The 25729-nt window shown below is 40.3% G+C and overlaps 1 protein-coding gene across 1 annotated transcript in view; it reads left to right on the top strand.

The window, feature by feature from the left end:
- The first annotated feature begins 8247 nt into the window (after nucleotides 1-8247).
- LOC118776264 (neuronal-specific septin-3-like) overlaps nucleotides 8248-25729 on the top strand; it is a 73967-nt gene continuing 56485 nt past the window's right edge. Inside the window, exons 1-2 of the mRNA XM_036526464.1 lie at nucleotides 8248-8507; nucleotides 17683-18975. Of these exons, the coding sequence (XP_036382357.1) occupies nucleotides 8453-8507; nucleotides 17683-18975 (1348 nt within the window). The 5' untranslated portion in view covers nucleotides 8248-8452. The remainder of the gene's footprint in view (nucleotides 8508-17682; nucleotides 18976-25729) is intronic.

Genomic DNA, 25729 nt, shown 5'->3' with positions numbered 1-25729 from the left:
TAAGTGTACTGAGTCAGAAACTTAGTAAGTCAATATCTTCACCAGAACATCAATTAAAGCAAACATTATATTTTCTGGGGCTGAATGGATTCCACCAGAATGCTCTGTATAAATGTCAATGGCGTGCTGTATGAAATATTTGCTTTTTTTTTACTGAGTAAAAACATGGTCAAGTGAACAAAAAAAAACAACAACCATACTGTACCAGTAGATGGCAGTCTGTACAAGATGTAAAGCTCCCTCATCATTTTTTATTACACAATACTAATTATGAAGCATTAAAATAATCATCAATATTTTATTGTATGAGGAGAATAAAGAAATGGAGTGTCACAGTCCTATTTTATGTAGCAAATATCTCCATGCTCCATACATAAACAGCCATTAAGCCCTGCGGGGTCATTGCTGATAACACAAGTTCACAGTTTCTACACTTTTCATGATAAATACACAGACATGCATGTATGTACTGTACTCATACTCACATGCACATACACATGCACATAGATAGAGCTGTTTAACCATCACATTTGAAAATCAGGTTTTTCATTTTTAATTTTAGAAATGGCTGCCATGAAATATAAATAGACTGGAGCACCTGATAATTTGAATTATACCTCATTTGTAGCCAAAATATTGGATGAAATGGGATCCTTTTCAAAAGGAAAACATTAAGGTGCAGCAAAATGTCCATATTAGGCAGGTCTTTCTATGCAGTCTTCCAGCCTGTGAACCGTTCTCCTCTGGCAGTCCAAGACCCTCAGCTTACAAGTCCTGGTTTGCTTATGATATCAAGTTGGTTAATGGTTCTCAGAGGACAGTAGCAATAATATTGACCACATTTGAATGATGCCAATGGAGAACTAACAGTAATGAGGGGAAAATGGGAAGACTACACTTCAGGGCCACATCAATCTTAGGGAAGCTGATGTGATGCATCTATTGCTCCCCACAGCGTCCACATGAGCTGTTTCACAGCTGCCGGGATCAGTGAGCACATGTGTAATGAAGGAGCCTTGGGCTTCTAAGAGCCTGAAAATTAGTTCTGCAGGTAAAATACTGAATGGCGCTATTAGTGCACCAACCTGGGAGAAGCAGTGTTTCCTACTCCAAAATGAATGTCTCAATGAGCTTTTCAGATCTACTGTAAATGAGCCCCAGCAACCTGAGTGGGAAGGTCTCAAAATGGTCAAGACAGAGAATCATTCACAGACAGTTCAAATAGGGTGAATAAAGAATGGTGAGTGTGTGTCACGTACATATTCAAAAGAATTCAAAAGAACCTGAATTAATAGGGTTTAAGTCCCCATTCTGTTAAAACAACGGTATTCCTTTCAATGCCACTGTCTGAATTAAGTTTGAGTTCAAGTTATACTTCATCTCAGCATAGTGTTTGCTCCTTTCCAGGAAACAGGCAGTGAAGACAGTTACGCTCAAAGGGGAAATGCATACATGTGAAGACATGGAGAGCAGTGTCATGTTTGGTACTTTCAGCATGGCTGACACTGTCCCGGTTCCAAAGAGCTAAAGAGTGAAAACATTGTGCCACGCCAGGAAACAATGTAAGAAGAGGTATAAGTTACACAATCTTGAACTCCTTCTGTAGAATCATTCAACTTAGAAAAGCACGATCACAGAAACAAGATATTCTGCATGATGCAGAGAGGAACAAGTTCTCCTCTGAAAACAGCATTGATTTGAGTCAGGTTTCTTGTCTATGGGTAGATTGAAGTGATCTGGGGGACAGAGAATATGCCACCACAGAACTCATGCTTTGTAATTAAAAATCACACACAGCAATAACTACTGCTTACTTATGGATAGAAGGAAATAATCTCTCTGTTGTCTATGTAACTGTTGGTGACATTGTGTGGTCCTTTGGTCCTTTACTTTTAATTGGCCTCAACAGAGCCTACAGCAGAGTGGAGTGATAAGGGAGTAAACCCAAAACACACAGGGATTCAACAGAGAAAAAGTTACACAAAGATTCACAGAGGTGTTGACATAAGGTATCATTCATTCAATTAACTAAAAAACAAAAATTGCTGTATATTTGAATAGCTCGCAATTAGATTACTATTTACTGACTGACTGATTCAAACTTTGTTTGTCACCAACAGTACATGTCAAGGAATGTTTTCAGCAGTGTTTCAAGGAATCTTATATTTAGAATAGGTCAGAGCATCACCACAGCAGCAGTGGAAGTACAGTTGGCAAGTACATTAAACTACAGACAACAAATAATCAGGAAATTATACACATGCATTTAGTTTACAGGGAACAAATGCCAAACATTTCTGCACATGTAAAAAGCATATGTATTTTGTTTTTTATTTCATTTCAAATGTAGGTGACCCCCAACTCACCTGCCTTGTTTACCGTAATTGAGAGATCAGGAATGCTGGACGGCGGCAGCGGGACACAGGAGCGGGTGGGATGACAGAAAGGGTGCAGGATGGCTGGAGGGATGTCACCTCACAGCTGTCACTCTGAGCCCTGACATGGGTCAGAAGATAATGCTAAGTTCACCAGTGCCTGAGGACTGCAGGGTGATTGGTCAATTAGCAGGTTAGGCATCAACATGAAAGACAGCCTCCTCTTCACATGCCCCTGGCCTGTATTTTCATGTAATAAGCTTCAGAAGCCTTCCACCTCACTGACTTCCAAAATACCTCCAGGCTCACCAACGTAGAAGTGTGAGTGTCAAAATGCAAATGCAGAATGTGGGGAGGCCTTTGAAGCTTCATCCATGGCAATTTTAATAATTAGCACGACCCCCTAATTGTCTCCTTTGCACATCTGATGCAAATTCATTTACATGGGCACACAAAGCTTACTTATCATTTAGTACACTCCCTCTCCATCTGCGGGCAGCTGTTTGGCATTGTGGGCAGTTGCTGAGCATTCCTCTCCTGATGCAGTCAGAACTAAACTTTCTAACAGGTTCTGAGGCATCCATGGGGCATAATGCAAACTCACAGAAAGGCAACATCAGACGCAATTGAATGAAATGCAGTTACCAAAACCAATAAAGTGAACCGTTTTGCTTTGACCAGAGGGAAACATGTGATTCTAAAAATGTTTTAATGATGTATTTTGAAGCTATCAGGCTTGCTCTTGTGTTTTATACCAGCATTGGGACTGGATGGTCATATTTCAGATCCTCAGGGCCACATACCATTCTGAGGGCCTCTTATCTTCGCCACACTGGCAAAGGTCAAGCCATTGTCCATCGAGGTGAGCCCTTCTTTTAACTGCTCACCCCACTGACTGTGTAAAGCAGTGAGTGACAGCTAGGTAAAACCTGTTTGGTTTAACAAATCTTCATGAATTGCTTGAGAAGCTGTCACTGGGCCTAGTCCTCCCCAGTCAAATTGATAACCTCCACTGCTGTCTATCATCCCATCTTTTATAGATAGCCTGAAGTGGGATGCCATTGGCTCCTCAAGGATCAGGGCCCCATTAGAACCAAACAATTTCTTGAGGAGGAAAAGGGACATAGGGATTTGCCATTGGCATTTCTTACAAATTCACTCACTTTATAGGTCCTGGATCCATGCGCATAGATGTGGTATATACATGAAAAAATCACAATGTAATTAAAGTTGTGATCTGTGTTCCACTCAGATTTGATGTCTCAGGATGCACATTTTGATCCCAAACCTATATTGTGTGGTGGTCACACAGAAGAATGAATCCGGTGCCATATTATTCCCTTACATGGATCACATTGAGCTGAGTAACAAAAACAAAAACTATGAATAGGTTACTACAATGCTTTAGAAAACACAGTATGCATAGTCATTTTATTTGCTAACAATGACCACTATACCACTGCAGCAAAGAAATGACCTTTGTTCCAGTGGTGGATAGTGGTGGGTACATCAGCCAGGGTTTCCTCACTGCTGACTGCTCTCAGGCACCCAGCAATTTGTAAGGTACCTGCAAGTTGCACAGATGATGTCAGTGCAGTAGCATGTGCCCTCTAATGGGCATCCACATGTCTATGGTTCACTTTGTGACTTGCCGTGCACATTGGCTGTGTGTGAGTGTATCAGGGGATTGCACTCCCACCAAGACAAATTCCTTGTGAATTTACTATCCTTAAAATATAAAGGTGATTCTGACTGATTCATTTCACGGCTCTTGCATGAGTGTAGATGCTGTTGTGCTGAGATGAGCCTAATGTAATTGCCAAATCCAAGAACAGGGTTGCAGATGGGGAAAAGCAGAGTGCTAGGGAAGCCACAAAATTAGCTAAAGCTATAGCTTAACGCACACTCCACTTTCAGATGGCTTAATAGTGTATATTCAAAACTATTGCAAAATGTGCAATGCTACTCAAAAAACTGTTACCCTAAATTACAAATCAGCTTACAGTGTCCCTATACCTTATTATCATCATTCCACAGCATCTCTATACCTTATTATCATCATTCACTTGCTCCGTAGATGTATGTATCCAAGGTGACACACACACACAGGTTACACCTGACATGTTATCCATTAATATAGCTGGATATTTAGAGAAGCAATGTACCTTGTTCAAAGTTACAACAGCAGTGCCCAACCTGGGAATTTTATAGAGAATGTTTCATCATAGGAATGTTTGATCATAGGAAGGCAAATTGAACCAACCATTTATCCTCTCACTCGCCAGAAACAATGGCTAAAGCTCTAATAAGTGGTTCTGTTAGGGCTGATGTAACCGACACGATTAGTAGGACAATCATGGTCTGTTTAAATCAAAACTTTGACCAATCCACTCATCAAGATGACTTGGAGCGATTATTTATTTAATTATTGTAACAAAACTGTTCTCCAAAACTGAAACCATTATTTAATATCCATTGCCTTATTGGTTATTTTGGTTATTTTCATCCAATTATTGGTTGGGTCAAGATTTTGAGTAATTCATCTGATTTAAATTTTAATTAACAGTTTTAAACATCCTTATTAACAAAACACACATTTGTCTATTTCTGTCATTTCTGTCCTTGCTTGTAAAATCTCTGCTGAAAACCTGGCAGACGGCGTAAGACTCCGACAATCTTATTCCATGGAATAATATTTATCTTTACACTTCCTGTAAAGAAGGGTGTTCTTCATTCCAAACAACTTTCTTCTCTCTCACAGACAGCTTCACTGTTCATCTGTTGAAATATTGCAGAAAGGTACCTATTAATAAGACATGCCTGGCAAGAATTATAGTGTACTTCCTAACCAAATCAATGCCTTTTTCCCCCAGTTCCCATTTATAATGCAAGGAAACACATTCAAATATCTTAATGATGGGTTTTATCATCAGCATGACCACAGGCTGACAGAAACAGTTTCAGGCTGGCAATAAAAGCTCTGGATTCGTTCCCCTGCCCAGTTTTGCTGCTTTAAAGCCCCAACCCAATATCCAACCCCATCTCTCTGACCATGAAAAGGGCCAGTGACATTAATCCCCACCACACCAGGCTCATATAGCTAATGAGGGCCACTTGAGATCATGGTCAGACCTCTCAGTGTGATCGGGCAGGGGAGGACCATGGGAACTTGGTCACATGGTTTCTCACTCCCTGGAGGTTTTAGCTGAGAGCTGTTTGATATGAAACTTAGGGTCCCCACTCCCTAAGAACTGAAACTGCAGAGTGTTCAGGCAGGAGCATTTGTGCTCATCAACAGTGTGTCAATGACAAAATAAAATGCAAAGTTCCCTTAAAAGCAGTTTCTATTTGACTGGATATGAGTTTCCCATTTATGATCTGCGATGTTGCAACATTGTGAATAATAACTATTACTCCTTGGCAAATCTTCAAATATTGGAATTTATTCCAATAGTTAGACAACAGGACTCTTTACAAGAGTCACTTTTCCTTGTACCTCCTTTCATAGGGAAAACAGGAAGACCCTTATTCATTTGTAGCAATGCTTCATTTAGGTTGTGTTCACACACACTATAGGGAATATTGTAGGTTTACTCTGTCAACTTCAAATTCTCTGGCATATGCGAGCATCAAACCATGGTTGAGAAAGTAAGGAAATGAGAGACAATTAGACGATCAACTTCTGGGCTTCCCACACTGAACAGGAAGTGCTCTTCCTTAATTGTATGACAAACAGCCCTGTGAATTGTCCCTGCCCTTGTTCAATGACATCAGTGTACAGCATTTCGCAGATCCTCCATCATTTGTGTTACATGGCTGCATGAATGCAGTCATATTTCAGGATATAGTATCAGCTTGGCTGTGCAGGACCTGCTCTGAACTGACACTCAGGAAACTGTAAGTGCCAGGTTTCATCATATACTCCAAACACTGTTTCTCATTTGTAGGGAAACTGCATAACTCATCAAAATGACTTTGTTCAGATCAAATGATGTTTGTGTTGATTCTTGTGTGAAGGATACAGGGCAAGAATTCACATTGCAATAGCTTCAAAAGAACTCCAAAGAAAACCTCATATTATCATTTTTTTTATAATTTTCTATGTTGACATGTTGACACCCTTATAATGACAATCAATTATTTCTGGTTCAAGCTGTTTTCATGTATGCAGGGTAATGCTGCAAAATATCTGAACCCTGACATTTCATTGTTTCACACAATAAATATTAAATATACCAAAATGTAGTTTCTGAAAGGTATCCCACATATTGCAAGTTGGTCACTAAATAAAACCTCTAATTTTGGTCTAGGCCCTTATAAAATCAGTAACTGGATAAGAGAAACAGGAAAAATAGGGGAGGGTCTGGTCTCGGAACAGGAAAGTGCTGATAGGGATCAGGGAGGGACTATTCTAGGCCTACATGGCATGAGACATGCAGGGTGGCCTTTGCCCAGCACTGCATTGCATTGTGCCTGCTCCCTTGGCAACTGTGTGGGCAGAACCACAGACAAAAACAAATGATTCCCCCTGCCCTTGTGATTAAGAACTCATACACAACACCATCTGTACCCAGGGAATATGTGAACAGTACAGGACCCAGCCACACAGAACACCCAATTGTAGATCATACTGGATTATTAAGGGTGGTTTGTCAATTGCAATGGTGCACAAAATCACTGCGCACACTGGACCACTGTTTGCTCATCTGTTTCACTAAGAGGGTGTCGAAGAAGGTATGATTTGTATGTTTCTATTAAGTTACATAGGAATGCAATGGAATTCAGTGCATGACTGAATTAAATTGACCATTGAGCTGACCTTTGCCAGTTTCCAGCGTCAGCTCCCAAGAGACAAATTCATGATGGAAAGAAATATGAGCAGTGTGATATCTACTGCATCCCACCCTCTGGACACCATATCAATACTGAAAATATTTTTAAAGATCCCTAAGTGATACAGACAAGATAAACACAAGAGTGATTAGGAAAAATTCAACCATAAACTTTTAGTAATAACATTCATAATTTAAAACAATTTGCAGCTTTGGTCAACAGAAAGAATTCATTTGAGTATCACTGATTTTTTTAGCCTCTGCCATTGAGATGTCAATGATAAACCAATTCTATTCATTTATATCATTTATTTATTTATTTATTCTTCAATTAGTCGTGGATTCAAAAGATGGATTCACGCGCACAGAACTAAAACAGAATTTCTCAAAGCACCTACAAAACTCAATATAAATTTAATTCTCATCATGCGTTTTCTGTCGTGGATGCCACATGGGCTGCTGATTAGGGTGTTGAATTTTTATATGCAGATAGCACGCAATACGACTGTGTTCGTATTGATCAATTGGCATTACACATCGCATTAAGACTTCGGCAGCTAGGGACATGCCCTCAGCCACAATGTAAACGTTGAGACTGCTGGTGTATCTGACAAACAAGAAGATTCAAAAGACCATTTGGGCTGAAGCATGCGATTGATGAGATTTCCACATCTGTTGCTACCTTACCTTTGCCGGGAAACGGAGGCGCGGAGGGAGAGGGTAAATGTATTATATTTCTCTTAGTATCAATTTTCAGTAAATAGTAAGGGGCTTGCAGAAAATCGAAGCCAAATATCAACTACTTTGCCAAGAGATTCTAGTTCCTTTAAAGTCTTCATAAACTCTTAAGGAAAGAGGCGGGACTGCAAGAAGAGATACCTTGGAGTTTACCAAAGTGCGGGTTTACTGAAGCGTGCAGGGTGATCCAGCCAATCTGCTCGCAGGGCTCGTCTTTTTGGGGTTTCCTTAGGGGAGGAGGCTTATCAGAAGGCCATTTGTTCTAACTGAGAGGTTGCGAATTAGCCAGTGTGAGAGAGACGGTACAGCTGTGCAGTCGGATGTGGAGTTCATTTGCGAGAACGCAACTTTCTGAAGAGAGGCTGTAAATTCCCCCTGTTTTCATTTAATGACTGGATAGTTTTTTTCCCTCTTCTCCAAGTATTTGTATTCTTTAATAAGAACCGCAGTTATTTTGTTGGTGTTCATCTTGCCAAGCCGGAATTTTCTGGGACCAAAAGAGCCAGGATGTCAGATATTTCTGTGACTGACCATCTTGAGGGGATATTGTCAGATTTTGAGGGTAGGTCCATTGTTACTGTTACCTTTAATACTGCATTCTGTTTCTACTACACAGACACTACTACCACCATTGATATCAGTACGATAATCGTACTGACGTCAATGGTGGTAGTAGTATATATATATAATGTACATAGATTAAACTAGTCTATGTTTAGTTAACATGGAATTCGAGAAAAGTCTTACCTGAACTATTTCATACGGTGTACTTTTCTTTTTTACCTTTCGAGGCTGCATGAAAATGAAGGGATCTTTGGATTTGTTTATAAAACAACTGGTTTAGTCTGCCTAATACAAACACACAAAACACTGACTGAATGGATTTCGCTCACAGATAAATATTTATCTCACTCTCGCTGCGTCTCCACCCCCTTAATTTAGAGAATAATTATCATTTTGTGAATATATTTATTGAGAGTCACTTTCTGAATCGATTTTAAGCAGATGAACATGAATGAAATGTCCACGACTTCCATACGCCTACATACAGTAGTCATATCTTTGCCCATTTAATCGATTATTGATAAAAAGCAACTTGTTTGCAATGAATTTGCAATAGCTAGTTGCAACAACTATAGTAGAAATCGCTATAGGACCCTTATACAGTAAATAAAAGTGTATCTTCCACGACAAGGAAAACTGTAGAGCTGTTGAAGTATCGTGACTGGAAGTAGTCACTAGGTATAATTGATGAAAGTAATTGGATTTTGTCTTACATGTTTACATATTCACCGTACATAGTTGTTTTACAATAACAGAATGTTGGAATTAAGTTTTTCAGTATTCTTTTAACCTACTTAAGTGTAATGATTAAACGTTCAACCACCTCAGTCCCGTCATGCCATTCTAACTGTCTGCACTTGTAGAGAAACACAGTTTGGCAAGCAACATGCAAGACGGAACAGGGGTGAGAAGTGAGAAATGAGAACATACGCTCCAAAGAACTTTCAAAACATGGCAGCAATCAGGGATATAATCTGGTTGACATATATCTTAAAGGCAACCATAACTAATATTCAAGGTTAAACTTATTTAAGCGGTTTCCTGTGAGAAAACAGTGCCTTCTGTTTATTTTTCTTCATTATTGCCAGGAGGACAGGGGAGATTAAGACAGGAAAACCTGCCCCCCTCAACAAACAAGCAGACCTTTTGAATAAGATTTGTTTCCTGTAGCTCTTGTTTACAGTAAGGGATCCTTTTGAAAATTTATATCCACTGGCATTCTTTTGAAATACTGAAATAATGGCATTTACATGCCAAACTGATAACTGAGCTGGGTGCCTTGCGTGGTTGTGTTGAATAGTTTTACTTGGGGAAATTTTCACCTGGCCTTGCCCCCACCACACCTTCTAGTTAGAGGGGCACATTTTCTTGAAAAGAAAGAAGGCCTCACCACAGGTTGGTCACAGGTACAATCACAGTAGGGCCAAAATGCAGATTACAGGTTCACTTTCAGAACTTTTTTTTCTATTTTGGCAGGTATATAATTAATAAGAAATGAGATTATTTATGTTTTCTAATGACCAAACCACATTTTTTGTTGTTGAAAGGTTGGTAGAATTGTAGTAACAGCTGTAGCTCTCTTTCGATTCTTCAACTTATTTTTAAGACGTCGATTGAAATGTATTAATATTTTTGGGAGTGTGGTGCACAGTACATTGCAAACCATTCTAGACGTCATTCCTTGGCCTGACATGCTTCCAGTAAAACATAATATCAAAACTCTCACTTCTGTATATGACTACAGAATATACAGTGAGCAACAGAACTGATCTCAGCACGATCATTGCCAGTGACAAGACTAAATATGTGAACCAAATTCAAACTTGTGACACTCATTATGTGAAGTTTAGTTGTCAAGAAACAGACCTCTGTAAACCAAACACATTTTCCTTTGGTGAAAGAAATGTAAGCAAACACAAAGAAAATGAACTGACCTTTATGAACCCTTGGCTTGTAATGGCATTATTTGGCAGCCCTGTTGCTACTGTGGAGCACAGCAACCTCTTTGATGTTCCGGACATTGCTTTAAGTGAAAAGGCATGTCATCCTTCATGATTTGTTATCAGAAAGAATTGTATTATCCTTTATGTTTGTATCGTGAATCTGAATTGTTTATCAAGAATGAACTTTAAGCGGTTTGCCTCCGTCTTATAATGCAGCCATAGAGTAAAAAGCTGGCTTCAAATGGTCGATTTAGTGTGACAGCTTCAAATAGATTTAGGTCAAAGCATGCAATTGTTGTCCTCCATGGCTTTTGAAAGCAGCTGTGCTACTCCTGAAATGTTCTGCCTTTATAAGTGCCCGGTTAAATTACATCAAACTCAAATCATATGTATCACCAAGCTGATAAGCCATGTGACATGAAAAGAAGAAATCTTTAAGGGGAAATAAATGCATTTCAGGCATAAATTTAATTGGGTTTAATCTTTAACTCTGTGGTGAGGTTAATTTAGGGAAATGGTAGAGTCCCACAAAAAGTCTCATTGAGGACATACAGGGTTCTTGTTAAAATTGAAAAAAGCAAGGCCTCTCCCTGGCTTGATTCATGCCACAGGTTGTGCAGTGATTTGTGCTACTTTTTCTTGTGGGCGATAGTGCCATGCTGCTTTGAAGTCTATCCCTCCATGGAAACCTGAATGAACTGACAGCTGAATGAGGTGTGCTTGATCAGAGCCAAGAGAAAAATTAGGGGCCTTTCCTACCCTTGAGACAAAAAGGCAGAGCTGAGCTGTGTTAAGACTGAAGTTCAAGAGCAGGTGAAAGTGGGAGATGTCAAATGACTCTAAGGAAGGTTCGGGGACGAGAATAACTGACCACATTGGGGACGGGGCAAATGTAAAAGTGCTGGGCTGGGCATTTGGCCTTCTGAAATCTAAGACCATGGTAGCCAAGGCCCCACTTGATCTTGGACACGCAATCCTGTGATCCTAATGTCCAGGCCACTGATCTGGTTTCCCTAACAGCACTGAAAGAAGAGAGGGGCTACATGTCTCATGCTGACAATTGGCACAGAATAAAAATAAAGTGGTGGGTTACAGACCCCCTTGCAACATTTTTTAGCCCCCTACATTCCAGTTGGCTTAATGCATCAGGTTGAAGGCAGCTGATCCTATTGGCTCTGGGGATTGGTGAGTTACTGGGGGAGGGGGTGGGTGTGTGGCCCTCCAGCACCAGCTCATTAACTCCATCTCAAATCTGTGTGGTAATTTGCCTGATTTTTTTCTTTTCAGAGAGCACAGTGTTTGTGCAGGATTGTTTGATAGCTTAGCTTTTATAAATGAACCAAGTTATGTGGCTTGCTAGAGAAAGAAAGTTACAACAGCACACAGTAAAGAGAGTTTGGATCGTAGTCAACAGGGATGATTTATGCTGGCCTCCAGTCACTCAATTTATTACTCTATTGCCAGGTCCTGATTGCTTATTGGGATTCTTGTTTTTATCACAGTCAGAATGAGCCCGTTTCTAAATCCAGACCCTCTTTGAACCTGCTTGAGTGTGGAATGAAAGTTAACCAGACCTAATATGGGTACTGTGAAGTGCTGCCAAGTTGTTTCCCTTACTACATAAAACAAACAAACAGGAATTTGGCTGGGCAACAGCGAATTACTAGCTGTAGCCGGGACGCAAATAGTATGTAATTGCCTAAACCGGGATATCTTTAGTTTTACTAGAAAACAGTGCTGAAGTAAGCACTGCTTCGTACAGTGATACTGTCTTGAATAACAGTTTTCCTGTTATTCATAAGAATTAATTGTGACAAATTAAACATGAAGTCACGTTGAGAGTGTCCGGGCCTCAGGCAGGGGTTGAGGAGTCCTGCATCGTAACAACACTGTAAATGGCAGCTCGGAATTCTGGATCCAGATGTGCCTGTTAATGGAGGAAGTTTCCACAGGTAATCAGCTCACACCTGATGTTCTCAGTGCTGCTGATGGGGCCGTCAGTAAATGCCTGAGTGGAATGTGGGGACTGAACAGGGAGAGGTCCTCCAAGGCAAGTCCCTGCTTGTCCTGCAGGACTGTACACCAAGGAGAGGGAACACCGACTTTCACCCAAACGCAGTGAGGAGGGAGAGCATGCACACTTCCTGAGAGTCTCTGCAGTCCCCTCTCCCTGGCTACCATACACAATTACCACAGCTGCAAAACCATGCTTGATTTTTTTGGTTCTTACAGTATGTAACCTCTTGACATCAAAATCATTAAAGAGGATGTCATTATTTCTAAAGTTGTGGGTAGTTGTCTCTTGAGAAGGTGGTTGTTCATAGCCAGATGGCTGCACGCTTCACTCTCACTTGCATTAATCCTGGAGTCTCCCTCCCAGACTGCCTTTGGGCTGTCAATTCTAATAGATTAAATCAGTCCCTGTGACCCCTTAGGCTGTGCCTCTTAACGTCAGCAATACATTTTTGGGCTTCAGATCACTTGCTGGTCACTGTGGGTCTGCATCCTGCAAGTATACCCAAATATCAAATATCATATCAGTGTCAAATATCAACTCTGTGATTTAAGGTGGCGACGTGGAAAATTCTTTCAATATTCTCCACGATGCTGTCATTATACCACCTTTAATGACCAAAGCCACCATATCTCTTTGACATCTGACCTGACTCTGGGGTCATCATGCTTGTGCCTCAGTTATCCAGTGTGATCTCTCTGTGTTTATGTACTTGTTCAGTTGCTGAAACTTGAAATTTTTGTGTTGGATAGCATTAGACCTGTGCACCTACAAGTGTCCAGGCCAAGCAATGACAACATGAGCTTTTTCCTGGAGAAGTCTTGCATGACAGTTAATGACAGGGAAGTAACCTTCAAATTAAGTAATCCAAGCAAATGTGTAACAGGGAGAATATTTTCCTCAGATTAAGAGCGCACGTCCTGGATTCTACTTCAATTGCTGTGGGACAGGAGGATGCAGCAGATACATGGAGCTGCTGGAGTTCTAAAAACAAACCCACAAGTAAATACACAGTGTGTAAATTTGGCTGATTGCGGACTTGGAAGAGACTCACGAGTTCTTTTGTTTCTATGATTTTCAGCAGGCGGTGTAGTGCCATGTGTAAATTGAGAGGATTATGGTTCTGTAATCCTGTGGGAAACTATTCTTTGGGAGGCAGAGACAGTGCACATAGCTGAGGCAGTAATGCTTTTTAGCAAATTTGAAAGGGTGCCAGTGGCTGCCTGACACCAGCCTTTCTCTGACTCGAGTGTATGGGAGGGCGAGTTTATACTTGTGTGCACTACTTTGATAAAAGTGGCTTGGCTCTGTTGTGCAATGTAAATAGGTAGGTTTACGTGTATAAGTGGAGAATTGAAATTGCATGCATTTCTCTGTCCCTCTAAATGAGCAGTAATGCAGTTGTATTTTCAACCATTATGGTCCAGCGGGGTCCTGTGTGATTTATCTCATTCTGAAGGTACCCCTTTAATAACAAATTTCTTGTTCTGAGGGGAAAACAAGTTGTAAGTGTTAATCCATTTTGTTGAACTCTAGAGAGGCAAGTGTAGCACCAGCTGTCTCACTGCTGGATTTTTATCAGGCTGGTAAATGCTTCTGTCTAGCTAATGGGAGCATACGTGGCAGAGCTATGTAGTTCACATATTATGAGTAGTCTAATTCCATGAGCTGTGTGATTTAATTCAGTTCTTGCAGTGGTAGGTAATTGGTATCACACTGTACAGGATGGAATGACTTTGCTTCAGCACTGATAAAATCAAAGGGCTACTTTGATGCGGTGCTAAGGCCGCATTCATTTCAGCATGTTTACGGTCATCAATAGACAGTTGAAACTGCACCTCACCTGAACCAGGCAAAGCCTCACCCTGTAAAGCTCCAACATGGAGTACTCAGTTAATGTGCAATTGTGTCTCTCTGTACACCAGAAAAGTGTGTACAAACAGGCACTACATTGAGGTAAGCTGCAAGTATTTAGGCCCTCATGCCACGCTACCTGTTTCAGCTTTTTTCATGACCTGAAACTGTCATAACAAAAGGGAATGGGGGCAGGTTCACCTCCTCACGTAGACAAGCGATGCACTGAGGACACTCTCATTGTCCCGTTGTGGAATTCCGGGTCAACGCGAAGGCTGCAGTAATCCGACCCTTCTACCCACAACCCCAAAGACACCCTTTTTTGTGAATTAGTCCTTTGTGCAGAGGAGAGAGCTGCCGTTTCCGCCAAAGGTACACGGATGAAAGACTGTGTTTGCCAGCAGATTTTACTCCAGGGTTCCGGAATGCGGGCACTAAATAGCAGCCTCGCAGAATGTGCATACTGTGTGTCGTTTTATTTGACTCATTTGTGTTGCACTTGTTTGTTTCCCTGATATTTACAGTGTTCCAGAAGCAGCTGCCCAGTTACAGAATCTTTTCTGTACAGTCTTCAGTACATTCACTGTAGTCTCACAGAGATTCTATAAAAAGCAATAATCACAAATAATAAAACTCTTTAAACACAAATTTTGCTTGTATCATCTTCATAAATTTTCATCTTCCCTAATTCCACAGTCTAATCCCAACAGTATTTCATAGGGCTTGTTTTTCTCTGAGGGAGTGTATGTTTTAAGTAAGGAGGAGCTGTAGGGTAGACTGTTTATGCATAGGACATGCATGTGGAGTGTAAGAATGTGACACTAGTTATCCTTTATTATTCTGGTTTCAATCATTATTTTAAGGAATTCAAGGAAAACCTCTTCAGATCATTCATCACCTTTCAGCAGCTCTCTGAGAGGCAGAGCTGGACCACCTCGCAGTGTACACACACAGAGGAGGTGAACCAATAACAATTACACCAGTCAGTGTGACAGCGAAGGGCATTAAAGTAAACCAAACAGGAGAAAGCAAACTCTGAAAAGCAGAAAGATCAACTAATGGAGGTGTGTAGTAAAAAACTACGAATCCAGACCTACTTTGTGCCATAAATAAGACTTGAAAGCTTAAATTCATTGTATCTGATAAGAGTCCTGGCTGTTTCCACTTCTTGAATTCCTACTCTCATCAGCCTGCAACAGACAGCAGTCAGCAAAAGTATTCTTTTATTTGAATATTAACCACAGATTATGTATAGTTTTCTCACTGGACATTGTTTTTTACCTACTATTGAATGTGCTAAATAACTATTATTTAGACTGATTATTTTAAATGAATTCCTTCACATCATGATGTATAATACAACAATTAAACAATGAATTGATCATGTCAATCCTGAATACTACACACATCCAAAATGTCCATTATTCAATATCCATTTATAAGAGAAGATGAGAACAACGCAGATTTCAACTTTGGTTTTTATATTTTGCTTTAATAAAAAAGAACATCATACTTCAGAGCTACTAAGGGCTTCCTTAAAAGAGAACGAATTTGCCAAATTCCCTGTGCAATTATTGGACAAAGTGTTTCATTGTAAAATTTTGCTGATAACATTATGTTACTCTGTATGTCAAGTGTATTGGGTTGTGGAATTTAGAAATGCACCAATTTCTTGAGGTGTGTATGTCATATTTTAGTTAAGTCAAATTGTTTTGTTTTGTTTTGAATATCTGTTGGAAAATGAATGCAATGGGTAATTTAACTCACTTTCAGATTTTGCAGTATGCTTTGATGTGCATACATATGAACACATAATGGACTTTTTTCACAAAATACTGATATTTCAATGTTTTTATGGAATCACGAAAGGAAAGACATATGTACAACACAAATATCTTTTGAAAACTGTACATGAATCATTTCTCATTGCCTCAGTGGATATATTCAGAAAAGTCAAAATTACACTGCACAACTTTAGATTCATAAATTTCGGTCCAGATAATATAGCTTATTGTGCCTTAAGAGCCCTCTCATCCCACTGGCTAAGTCAACCCATGTGGAACAATAGGTCTCCTTCTTTACCAAGAACACCCGAGGGCTGAAACAGTGTTAAATGTTTCTGCCTCTGTCCCACGCTGTCTAGCTTTGCTAACTTTGACTGAACTCCGATGTTAGTCTGTAATCATCCTGTCCTGTCCAAAGCTTGGCTGTCAGGTCAGTCACTCCTGCATTCCACTCATTGCAGTGACCACCCTTACTACCGTATAGTATACAATATATCAATGTTCACAAATTCCATTCAACATATATTTTTAATGTATCTTCAAGGTTTTAAATACTGTAGTTTAACGTAGGTGGTGCAAGATGTCACCTTCATTCACACTGCTAGCCCTACATACTATGCGTTTTGTGTTTTTTTTCTGCAACAGGCTAGGCTGCAGGATTGAAACATATCTCTCCTCAGTGATGTCATTCAGACCTCAAAGGAAGATCAAACAGGCACAGTTGTAATTATGACTTGGCTTTTAACAATATGTCTGGCAGACGTGTGTTGAATTGTGGCTCTTGCCTGCATTTGCAGAGAAGAGTTGCCTCTCAGGGCATCTGTGGCTCTTCACAATAACTGGAAGATGACAGTTGATTTATTATTGTTACAGAGTTACCAAAGGACTGAAGTACTTTGAAGTGGGCCAGTAAAGGAGTAACACAATACATTTTCATTAGTGTGAACTATATACTGTATCCTGCCTATTCACTATTTTTTTCTTATTAACAATTAATGAATAATAAATAATATATTGAAGGACATGTAATATAGGCTCTTGAGTGGCCCAGTAAGTTAAGGCATTTTTTCTGCACAGGTTGCATCCTATAGTTCAGATCCAGGTTCAGGCCTTAGCTGTGTTGTTTTCCAACAATAACTAAGAGTCTGTAGCAGCAGTGCCTTTTTCCACTGGGGTAGGATGGGTTTCATCAGTCAGGGTCCCCTCACCTCTCCACTGTGGCACCCTGTAGCGGCTAGTGAGGAACCTGACAGTTACTGATGACAACTGAGGTACAGATATCCTCCAATCGGTTTTTGCTTCAGTACAGTGGGACTTCTAGTGAAAAAATAACCATTAGTTGCATGCAAATTGCATTGCAGCTGTGTAAAACAGTCAGTGTACAACACAGGACGAGTCAACACACATGCAAATCTGTTTGTTATTGTAACAGTGACTTGACTATCAAATTTGATTAGCATTTAACCCTTATCATTTATAAATATTGCTGGAAGTACACAGCAACATTTTTAAGTTCAATGAGAGGCAAGTGATCAGTTTACTTTTCTGTGTTAAATGTCAATTTCTTTTCCTTCACAGCACTGAAAAGATCTTTTGACATTGAAGATGTGGATGAAATCCCGACTTTCTCTCCCACACCCACTCTCAATTCACCCTTCAGCCCTGGCCCCATCTTAACAAAGACCAATGAAGGGAGAGGACCAGCAAGCCATGTTTCTCCAACCTATCAATCACGCATCAGTATCAGCTCCAGCCCTGCCCAGAGTCCATTGATGAAGAATAAAATGATGACCAGCCTGTCCTTTAACCGTGGAACCACAGCAGTGGCTAAAACCAATGGCAACACAGGTCCTGGAATCAACAGAGTGTCATCATTCCAGAGCAAATTCAATCCAAATGGTTTCTCTTCTTCCTCGGGTCCTGGGAGTGACAACGATAGCCTCCACAGCTCTTCCTCCAGCCTGGAGTACCAGGCCTCCTCTAAGATGTGCTCTTATACCAGCCCTCCCCAGAGTCCAATGGGCATGAGTGAGTACAAGGCCCAGCGTTTGGGGAGCCCTGCCCTGAAAAAGTTTTCTTCTCATGGCAACATGTTCCATTCAGAAATGGATGCACCCTTGGTCATACCCACTGCGCCCATCGGCATCAACCACATTTCCATGCCATCTCTGGATCTCCACATCACAGAGAACAGAGCCGTCAGGAGCGTGGCCTCTCCAAGCCTTAGGTATGGCAACTCAGGGGTTTCCTGGGGCTGTGCTCCTCAACAGCAGGTACCCAGTGCCCTTGGAAGGGAGCCATCTTTTTCATCCAGCCAGCAGCCTCCTAAACCTAAGGAGTCTGCTCGACTCAACAAGTTCCCCCTCGATTTGGACAGCCTGGTAGTCAAGCCTCAAGAAGTTCCTGTCGACTCTTCCTTCATGCCCAAACCCCCTCCGAGGTCAAACTCCAAACTGAGCAGTCTGTCTGGCTCTGCCAGCCCCTCAGCATCAACCAACAGCTTAGACAGCATGGAGCTCATGGAAATCGCTGAGACCATGTCTCCTCCAGAATCCATTCCTGTCCCCAGTGTGAGTGAGTCTCCTGTTCCACTCTCTCCTGCGCAGACCCCTCAGCTTATGCTGGCTTCACAGCCGCAGGTGGTGCAGCTTAGCCCAGTGGCGTCCCCTGAGCCTGCTCAGCTGAGCATCACCTCTGACAACGAGCAGGAGTTCACGCTGGCGAAGGAGAGCGTGGGGTCCATATTACAGAGGATTGCCTCCTTCTCAAGAGCTGAAAGCCCAGCCTCCAGGCCCAGGGAGAATCACCATGGAAACAAGGTAGACAGGCAGGAGTCCAGTCTGCAATGCCAAATATTCAAAAAAGAGGAAGGTAAGGCTACAATCCATGTCTCAATGTGTTTCTGTTTAAACTGAAAAGTTTAACTGACTTCATTATTGTGTGGCAAATCAAGAGAATGAATTGAATAGCTCTAATTTAAAAAAAAAAAATAAGATTCCACTATGGAGATCTGTGATTAATAAATATGCTACTGTGGCGCAATGCCGATTTCTGCTACAGAGTACTTAGCTGATTCTTGTTTCTGTAATGATGCTGTCATCACAGTTGACTTTCCACATCATGAAAACTTACACTACCAATAGAAAGAAACAAAGAATGAAGAATTTCTGACATTGAGAAATTGTTGACTCCTGACAATGATAGCAGTGCAGAGGAGACCATCATCACTGCTTATTTGGTAAACTGATCCCCCGCAGCCATAAGGTTTAGCTATTTCATGCAGGCAGGTTCAAATGTCTGTCACAGCAGACTATTTCAGGTGTAGATGGCTGTGTAGCCGGGTGGTTAAGGAGCAGGCCTTGTAACCGAAAGGTTGCCAGTTCGATCTCTGCTAGGACACTGTTGCTGTACCCTTGGGCAAGGTATCTAACCACAATTTCCTCAGTAAAATATCCATCTGTATAAATGGATAACATTGTAAAGAACTGTAAGCTATCTCACTTGTAAGTTGCTTTGGATAAAAGCATCTGCTAAATGAGTAAGTGTTTCAGACAACACACTAGATTCATTTGAAACCATTTTGGTCATATTTGATTACCTGAAACCTTTAGTTACATTTGATTTGATTACCTGCTGAGGCACTGCTGTTGTATCCTTGGTAAGGTACGTAACCCATAAGTACCCCAGTAAATATCCAGCTGTATAAATGGATAACATGCAAAAACTGTGGTAAATTGCTCTTGGTTAAGTGCATCTGTTAAATGACAATAATGAAATGTCATGCTCCTATTTATTAAATTGTGTTATGGCTATAAAGCCACTCAAGCTGCATTTTATGCACGTGGAAAGGCTTGAAAGGGACTCAGTTTAATTTATAGAAATACAAAGCAATTACTAAAGCAATATAATGCCTCATGAGTCAGGACATCTGCAGCTCTGAAAGCCATCTGTGTGGATAGAGCAGTGGGAACAATTAGAATAAACATTTTAAGAAGCAGCTAACAACGGAAATTACAGTGAAGATCCAGTAACCTGGTAAATGTAGTTGAACAGCTAAAATACTAAAGAATCTAGTGTTGGGGGAATTAAAGGATTGCTTTTAAAGGAAGCACCTGTTTTAATTATAGTTTACACACCTTAGAGTTGTGATACAAGTCTAAGGCTGATTGCAAAAGGCGCTTGTATGGAGAAACTCAGTGCGTTGAGTTCAAGGAGTGGAAAACTGGTTGAACTCAAAGACCTCAAGTTATTGCAGAGATTGATGCAACTCATTGTAGACTAGTCCAATGGCAGCTTGTAAAGGTCCAGCCCTGTCCAACAAATAGTAATCACTCACTTTAAGTGCTCAGGTTCATTAGAAAAGTAAACAGTTCATTTCAACAAGAGCAGCTGTGTAGTTTCCATATGGCTCTGCTTTCCCCCCTTTCTTTCTGGGTGCATATTAGAATGGAGTTTCCACTTTTAACAACTGAAGGAACAGCTATCAAAGAGTTGCATAGACTTCCTTTTGCTTTAAATAATCAGAATGACTCTATACAAGGGAGCCACACAAAACTGTCAGCACATCATTTATGAAAGAAAAACATGGAACTGAGTTTCCCTCAGTCATTTGGGAGAGATTATGCAATGTGATTTTCTCAGTGTAACATGCTCATGTCCCGTAAAGTGGGAATTACTCTCGCAAAGTTCCAAAAATGATACAGAATGTGTCCCCTATTTTAACTTGGATGGTTTTTTTTAGTTTGCTGTAAAGATAGTCACGTTTTGCATGATTACAAGGGCTAAAGTTGACAGGGTGCTATTTTTTGGCAGTATGCGGTTTATCAAGCTTTTATCAGAGATTGCAGGGAGTGCTGCACCCCCTGAACTTGGTCTTGTAAATCATTGTTTATTGCAGACCCTGTGGCTCCACAGAAGCCAGCCGTTGTGCTCAGAGATGGTTACAGAGGTGGCTTTGTGGACATTTTAATTGATAACGTGCAAGCCACTGTGTTTTGTAGCTTTGGAATGTTTTTGTTGGAATACAGCACTTTTTAGCAGATAGACGTATAGTTTCCCCATTGACAAAAAACAAAAAAAAACAAACGGTCCCTGACACGGTTAGGTAAGGTTGAAAGGCAGTGGCTCTTGGGTCAAACAGGGAGGCATTAAACGCACGTGTCAATGCGAAGGGCTGCCTTCACGCAGAACGATTGGCTCTTCGAGGTCTCTGCTGTGAGGACAGAGATGCAGCCCTGATGCGCTTGAGCACCACGGGTTTGAGCTCGCCAGTACCACCTGCTGTTTCCCCACAGAGCTGGGACCGGCTGTTTCCTGTCATGAGATCGTTTCAGGGAAAATTGCAGTGAGCAGGTGCTCCAGTATCACAACACAGAGAGTCCCTCCCGAGCATTCTTGTTGTTGTTTTTTGGGGTTTAGTATGTCAAACACGTTTTTACGACATGTTTGGTTTTGAAACTGTATTTTTAGATGTACGGCACATGTCACACCCACAGCTGGGCACAGCTGGGGCCACATGCGGAGTGAATGGCAAGCTGTTATTCCTGTTTGCTTAAATAACAGTGGAAGAAATGCGCAATAAACGGATTGTGTTTCGGAATGAAAAGGTGGTTTTACTGCATACTGAAGCTTTCATAAGCTTTCATCAGGACCATGTAAATATCATTTTCTTTACAGCTAGTGTTCTTTATATTCATCTTTGTTGCACGACAACGACCCCTGTGTGCCAAGCACTTCATAATTAAGATTCTGAATGAATAGTGAAATGATGACTAACACTGAAGCCCTTTTCGCCACCACTTTAAAATGTGCGTCACATCACTGAATGAAAGAAAAGTGCTGTTTTTCTTTTGCATTGGGCAGTAGTTGAAGTCCTTCGGATTAGACTGTTTGCAACATCTTAAGCTGTAGAGGGAAAGAAGGGGGCACAGAAACTCATGGACCCGTGAGGCTTTCAGAACAGCAGTCTCATGTTGTAAAGATTTATAACACATGGAAATCCAAACTCCATCTCACAGTTGAGGGAGAAAAAACATGTAGTGGAGAAGAACTTCAGATGTTTACAGTAAATGAGCTTCTCAGGCTATGGAGGAAACAAAGTCTGAGACTAGATTTTGATGTGTGGGTTTGCAGCTGTCCGATGTTCAGCTAGGCACTGCCCACATCTTGGGAAAAGCGCTAGGGGAAAAATCCGGCCATTTTAGATATTTGATAGTGAAGTAAAGAATGCTTTAGAGGCAGGGTTAAATCTATGACAGTGCTATATTGTTCAGTGAGGTTGTTTTTATTAAATTGGCGCCATGGGAAACGTTCCAAACATTTTCCAGGTATCTTATCTGATGTTATGGACTGCAAAAGAAAAAAAGGGTTAAGCACACATTCATTGAAGGTAGATTTAAACCTGTGTGCACAATCTCATTGGGCTATTGTATTATGGAGAAAACACAGACAAAATAAGGGGTGCCAGTGCTGTTAGTCCTTATGATTAGGACTTAAAGTTACTTAATTGTTAACAAAGCCCTCTTTTCAGTGTCAGTATAGTTTCTGTTTTGTTGAAAGAGTTTGTTAAACTAATGCAACCTTTAATTGCAGTAAGCGGGCCTCCTTCATCAAAAAGTTCATAGAAGCAAATGTATTTAGCTCTTATGAAAAGTGTATACAAAGAAGTCACATCTGTTTCATGAAAAATGCAGTTTAATTTTATGCTTACCCTTGCACATATGAGGATGAAACCCAGCTGTTTTTTAATTAGATGCTTGTGCATGTTATGTGTTATTAGCATAAGCAAATACCTGAATAATCCTAATTAAGGGCATTCTGACTCCCAAGTTGCAGGTATAGCTGATAATAATATTATTAAGAGACAATGTGCCCCTCAATGTCTGATAATGTACTCAAGAGTACTCAGTTAAATGGTCAGCAGTGACAGGTGTGGATTGGTTACTTTGGCTACTTCCGTTCAATATTCTGAACACATGAATGGTCTTTCTCTTATAGCACTGTGGGAGCTGACTGTTTGCTCCTCATTAGCTATTGTCCATATGCCAAACAGTCAGTTAGTCTTCTCAGGTTATTCTCATTTATTGTGCACGCTTGAGTGAATCAGTCAACATTGAGGCGGTTTGCATTGTTTCAATTAAAATTCCCTCTCTGGCTCAATCATGGTATTTTGTGCCAATTATGCTTGGGTCTTGTTTTCAAACACGGTTCATCAGCAGTAATTGATTGTGGTATAGATTCCAAGTTACTGTTCCCTTTACATATAAAGCAATGAAAAATATTCAATACACTGTCATATAAAGAATATAAATGATGTTTAGATGAATCAACTGTTAATCATTAAGCATTCATGAGACTCGCAATTGGCTTTTGCATCTGTATTGAATTACACAAGGATTTATGTTCTTCATCATACAATAATGAAATGCATTATCTTTTGAATTGTGACTGAACTACAAAAAGCCTGAACTAGAAAAAGGCTATAATGCCTATTGGGAAGTCCCACTGAATGTAATACGGTACCAGGGATATTAATACAATAAGTAGTATTATAAGATTTCATGTATAACCATTTTCAAGGCTTCACAGAGTTCCACAGCAATATTTCTGTGTTGAAACTGTTCACACCTTAAACCTCGTATATCAGAAAGGGGTCACTGAACTTGAGGTCACTGTCTGGAAAAAAAATACTTCTCAATTGCTTATATTTAACTTACAAATAAATAGGCACATCTAATTTAAAAACAAAATTAAGTTAGTTTGTTGAAAAAAAAAACAAATGATACATGGTTGTCCTCTGAATATTCATGTTCACACAAACTCATATCGGATTCACCACTCTTTTGAAAGAGTCCACCATGTAGCTTGATATTATTTTTAAACCCTCTGAGCCATAAATAGACAGAATGTTTACCTTATTAGTTACAGTTGGAGAAAGGAAATATTATTTCCAGATATTTTATTTTTGGACCACATGCATTACAGTTTTACCTAAATTGTTCGTAAGTGAACTGTTTTTTTGGAATTTTATCCTTTCTTTTAAGTATAAGGATGTTTCAGCTCTTTCCAATAATAGACATGCTAACAAACAAAATCTTGCCGGAAGGCTTTCCTCTCCTCCCTTCCTTCAACAGCAAGACAGAGAGTGAAAACAGCTTTGAAGTGGGTGAAAAAAGACGAACATTTCAAAGTGAAGCACATCAGAGGCTCGCAGTTTTTCATTCCTTTTATTATTTCAAAAAAACTTGGCTAAACAGAAAGCTCATGCAACAGAGCTGAAACACCTCCTAAATGGAATAACTTTGGTTTTTGATTTCAGAGATTTGTACATGAAAGTATCAGTGCAAACTTTAGAATGTAGACTTCAGGCATGAAAAGCACGAAGAAACAAACTATCAAGGTATAATTAAAAGGAAGACAACTCTTTCAAATGTCCAGTTCAGAGTTAGTGGTGTTATGGATATGATTTGTTTGTATCTGTCTGCAAAAAAAGAAAAAGTTTTGCTCTGCCATGCAGGTGTTACTTCAGCGTATTTATATCCAGTTAAAAGGAATCGTGTGCATTTTCAGATGTAAACCCTTTCTTCTCATTAAAAGCAATGTGAAAAGCACAGTATCATTAAAATTTAAAATCCCAGTGTTGCTAAGGGAATGCTATGACTAATATAATACATTTTTATGTCATACCTGCATATGTAGAATTTCACTAGCTATCAAGCTACTTTCAGGTGCTGCAATGGCTGTGGGGTGAGCAGGTTCCGACTGCTCCAAGCAAAATGATGGAATGATTAGACAAGCATCTACAGTATATTTAGATAAAATGTCACTAGTATTTTAATGTGTTTGTAGCTTGGCAACCCTCACATTGCCTGAATACCTCTCCACTTTGACAGCTAAATTTGTTCAAGGTTTCCAGATTGATAAAGTTTATTACCACCTCCGGTGGTTTGTCTTTTGAAATGTATGTCCTAAATAAAAAAAAGTGCCTTTCAGCATGAGTATGATTCAGTGAATTCACAACTTGCTCAAGGGCTCCAGTCAAAACTTCATCTGAATTAACTGCCAGAGAATGAAGGGGATTTTATGATGATGATGATGAAGATGCTTGATCCAGCAGATATGAAACCTATATGAAATTGGCTGAGGGACCTGTATTTACTTGTAATTATCAAATCAACGTGATTTTCAGTGTCCTTTAAGCAAGAGCTTCAGTCTTGGCAGTATTCACTGGCATGGGCGTCAGTTTGTTTTGAAAAGTGCTGGGGACAACGACGGGTTTGACATGTTCACACCTTTTTAAAGTGGTGGGGACGAAATGGACCACAACAAAAAGTGGTGGGGACATGTCCCCAGCGTCCCCAGCATAAATGACGCCTATGTTCACTGGCCTTGTACAACACATTCTTTTGTGTAATGTTATGGCAATAAGGACCAGTAAAGGCATCATACTCCTTTCAGCTTTTGCCGATCGAAGCCAAGATATTAATGCCTTTGCTGGCTTCAGAGCAACTGCTAATTAACTCTCCTGTTCCAACAGGGATCCAGGATGATTTGGATTTCTCTTTTCTTTCCTGTCACCCAGCTCCCAGTCCTCCCCACAATACCTCCACTCTGGGTTGAGACCCTA

This window comes from Megalops cyprinoides, chromosome 1 (assembly GCF_013368585.1).
Source record: "Megalops cyprinoides isolate fMegCyp1 chromosome 1, fMegCyp1.pri, whole genome shotgun sequence".
NCBI lineage: Eukaryota > Metazoa > Chordata > Actinopteri > Elopiformes > Megalopidae > Megalops > Megalops cyprinoides.
Note: the sequence above shows the minus strand (reverse complement) of the source record. Positions and strands in the feature narration are given on the sequence as shown.